Source organism: Volvox carteri (genome assembly GCF_000143455.1).
Source record: "Volvox carteri f. nagariensis unplaced genomic scaffold VOLCAscaffold_272, whole genome shotgun sequence".
NCBI lineage: Eukaryota > Viridiplantae > Chlorophyta > Chlorophyceae > Chlamydomonadales > Volvocaceae > Volvox > Volvox carteri.
This window is the reverse complement of record NW_003307805.1, coordinates 1-4,265: the sequence shown is the minus strand read 5'-3', so window position 1 is coordinate 4,265 and position 4,265 is coordinate 1. Positions and strand designations below refer to the sequence as shown.

The window sequence follows — 4,265 nt, the reverse complement described above, 5'->3', positions numbered from 1 at the left end:
TACGAGTACGTGTCCAACGGCAGGGACCAGCAACAGGCACAAGCAAGGGATATGTCCCGCGCAAGAGCGATGTGCTGCTCATGTCGAGTTTTGATCTCGAGACCTCCCGCTTACTAAACGGGTGCTCTTCCACTGAGCTACACGAGCGGTTGTGGGTGGAGGGTGTTGAACCCTCGACCTCAGAATAGTCCAAGTCACAGCACGATAACAGCTATGATACCTACACGCTAACCACTGCGCCACACCCACACAGACATGCAGCTACGCGCGTGCCGAGAATTTGCCGTACACCGTACACCGTACACGTACAAATCGTACAGGACGTGCGTACACACGCACCCCCGACGATTGGGCCAAATACGTATACACCACATCTACAGCCAACGCATGCCCGCCTCATTAGCTCTTTATTTTTCCCGGGCATGTGGCCAGGAAGTGTATATCTGTGTGACCATACATATCTGTGTGACCATGCATATCTGTGTGACCATACATACCTGCTTGCCGATAGCGCAACGTGACGCGCAATCTGTGGTGGTGTAAGGGGACTTCAACAAGTATGAATGTAAATGCCTGGCTGATCATAATCACTCGCCTGGCTGATTCCTTGTGGCTTGTGGCTTTTGGGTGGTGGGTGCTATCCTTACGCAGCCTTGGCTTGAACGAAAGCACATGTACGAGAGGGATGCAGCACAATGATTCTGATGGCAACGTTTCGCTGGCTGCTGGTGCAGCAGCCGCTAGCATGGCCACGACAACAATGAACTGGGGGCTGGTCCAGGCATGTGCAGCGGCGGCAGCACTGGTGGCAATAAAATTCACCCCTGTTAGGCCCGGATGTCGGCACCCACTTGCATCTCACTGGCCACTAGTCGGTCGCTTCACGTTGCACCTGGCAGCAGTCTTGGATATTGGCACGTCAATGCGGTTGTGATTGGCTGCTTGCTGCGTGCATGTATTTGGTTATGTACGTGTCCTGTTAGGCTCTGGTTTAGGTGGAGGCAACCGTTCCCCTGTCGGCTACATGTGCTACATATTTGTAGTGTTCGTCGCGCTGTGTCTCTCAGAAAATGCAGATCCTGCATGCACGAGTGCCATCCATGGTCACAGCCAACAACCAAAACCTCACCGATCTACTCAACCGATGCTAGTCGTTGAATAGCTGCTTTTTGCGGTGATAGCTAGTGTTTCTAGGGTTTTTAGGGTCCTTGAAACCCTAAACGCCTAGAAAAGGCTACACACGGCTGACTGCAGCATTTCGTGCATTACGAGTACGTGTCCAACGGCAGGGACCAGCAACAGGCACAAGCAAGGGATGAATAATTCCATGCTGCCGCCTTCGTGTTGCTGCTGTGCTGTCCCGGCATGCATGTTCTGGCTAGCTACGACCAAATACCCCATGTACACATGCACCAACGTGTACACGTACACACACATACATACACGCACACGTACACACCAGGATGGATCATGTTATGAAAAAGCCAGAGCGGATATGTCCCGCGCAACGATGTGCTGCTCATGTCGAGTTTTGATCTCCAGACCTCCCGCTTACTAAACGGGTGCTCTTCCACTGAGCTACACGAGCGGTTGTGGGTGGAGGGTGTCGAACCCTCGACCTCAGAATAGTCCAAGTCACAGCACGAAAACAGCTATGAGACCTACGCGCTAACCACTGCGCCACACCCACACAGACATGCAGCTACGCGCGTGCCGAGAATTTCCCGTACACCGTACACCGTACACGTACAAATCGTACAGGACGTGCGTACACACGCACCCCCGACGATTGGGCCAAATACGTATACACCACATCTACAGCCAACGCATGCCCGCCTCATTAGCTCTTTATTTTTCCCGGGCATGTGGCCAGGAAGTGTATATCTGTGTGACCATACATATCTGTGTGACCATACACATCTGTGTGACCATGCATATCTGTGTGACCATACATACCTGCTTGCCGATAGCGCGACGTGACGCGCAATCTGTGGTGGTGTAAGGGGACTTCAACAAGTATGAATGTAAATGCCTGGCTGATTATAATCACTCGCCTGGCTGATTCCTTGTGGCTTGTGGCTTTTGGGTGGTGGGTGCTATCCTTACGCAGCCTTGGCTTGAACGAAAGCACATGTACGAGAGGGATGCAGCACAATGATTCTGATGGCAACGTTTCGCTGGCTGCTGGTGCAGCAGCCGCTAGCATGGCCACGACAACAATGAACTGGGGGCTGGTCCAGGCATGTGCAGCGGCGGCAGCACTGGTGGCAATAAAATTCACCCCTGTTAGGCCCGGATGTCGGCACCCACTTGCATCTCACTGGCCACTAGTCGGTCGCTTCACGTTGCACCTGGCAGCAGTCTTGGATATTGTCACGTCAATGCGGTTGTGATTGGCTGCGTGCTGCATGCATGTATTTGGTTATGTACGTGTCCTGTTAGGCTCTGGTTTAGGTGGAGGCAACCGTTCCCCTGTAGGCTACATGTGCTACATATTTGTAGTGTTCGTCGCGCTGTGTCTCTCAGAAAATGCAGATCCTGCATGCACGAGTGCCATCCATGGTCACAGCCAACAACCAAAACCTCACCGATCTACTCAACCGATGCTAGTCGTTGAATAGTTGCTTTTTGCGGTGATAGCTAGTGTTTCTAGGGTTTTTAGGGTCCTTGAAACCCTAAACGCTTAGAAAAGGCTACACACGGCTGACTGCAGCATTTCGTGCATTATTCGTGCATGTATTTGGTTATGTACGTGTCCTGTTAGGCTCTGGTTTAGGTGGAGGCAACCGTTCCCCTGTCGGCTACATGTGCTACATATTTGTAGTGTTCGTCGCGCTGTGTCTCTCAGAAAATGCAGATCCTGCATGCACGAGTGCCATCCATGGTCACAGCCAACAACCAAAACCTCACCGATCTACTCAACCGATGCTAGTCGTTGAATAGCTGCTTTTTGCGGTGATAGCTAGTGTTTCTAGGGTTTTTAGGGTCCTTGAAACCCTAAACGCCTAGAAAAGGCTACACACGGCTGACTGCAGCATTTCGTGCATTACGAGTACGTGTCCAACGGCAGGGACCAGCAACAGGCACAAGCAAGGGATGAATAATTCCATGCTGCCGCCTTCGTGTTGCTGCTGTGCTGTCCCGGCATGCATGTTCTGGCTAGCTACGACCAAATACCCCATGTACACATGCACCAACGTGTACACGTACACACACATACATACACGCACACGTACACACCAGGATGGATCATGTTATGAAAAAGCCAGAGCGGATATGTCCCGCGCAACGATGTGCTGCTCATGTCGAGTTTTGATCTCCAGACCTCCCGCTTACTAAACGGGTGCTCTTCCACTGAGCTACACGAGCGGTTGTGGGTGGAGGGTGTCGAACCCTCGACCTCAGAATAGTCCAAGTCACAGCACGAAAACAGCTATGAGACCTACGCGCTAACCACTGCGCCACACCCACACAGACATGCAGCTACGCGCGTGCCGAGAATTTCCCGTACACCGTACACCGTACACGTACAAATCGTACAGGACGTGCGTACACACGCACCCCCGACGATTGGGCCAAATACGTATACACCACATCTACAGCCAACGCATGCCCGCCTCATTAGCTCTTTATTTTTCCCGGGCATGTGGCCAGGAAGTGTATATCTGTGTGACCATACATATCTGTGTGACCATACACATCTGTGTGACCATGCATATCTGTGTGACCATACATACCTGCATATAGGCAGGCGGCTGGCAGAGGTTAAGGCCTGACTTCTGCTCCCAGTTGACCCAGTCGACCCGGGTTCAAATCCGCCTGCCGGCTCCTCGGGTGTTTGAGGAGTGATGAAATGGGAGGTGGCCCCCCATCTTATGGACGGTGTAGGACGTGATAATATCAACTTGCGAGCTGACCAGGAACTAAGTTGATGCGCCGTTGATCCGCTAGATTTGGTTGGATGCTGGTGGTGAGTTGCCGAACCCAACGAATACATTCTGAAGTCGGATGGGGTGACGGATTAGGGTGCCCCTCTAGCAGGGGAGAGCAGGGACTGCCCCGGGAAAGGGGGCCGCTGGCGAAGTTAACCACCCTGTAACAACATACATACCTGCTTGCCGATAGCGCGACGTGACGCGCAATCTGTGGTGGTGTAAGGGGACTTCAACAAGTATGAATGTAAATGCCTGGCTGATTATAATCACTCGCCTGGCTGATTCCTTGTGGCTTGTGGCTTTTGGGTGGTGGGTGCTATCCTTACGCAG

The 4,265-nt window shown here is 52.4% G+C and overlaps 1 protein-coding gene across 1 annotated transcript in view; it reads left to right on the top strand.

Annotated features, from left to right (window-relative positions):
* The window catches only part of VOLCADRAFT_32209 (uncharacterized protein), a gene marked incomplete at both ends in the record, with an annotated part of 9,802 nt that extends 7,830 nt beyond the window's left edge, over positions 1-1,972 (top strand). Inside the window, one exon of the mRNA XM_002959463.1 lies at positions 1,874-1,972. Coding sequence (XP_002959509.1) covers positions 1,874-1,972 — 99 coding nt within the window. The remainder of the gene's footprint in view (positions 1-1,873) is intronic.
* Between the last annotated feature and the right edge of the window lie 2,293 nt (positions 1,973-4,265).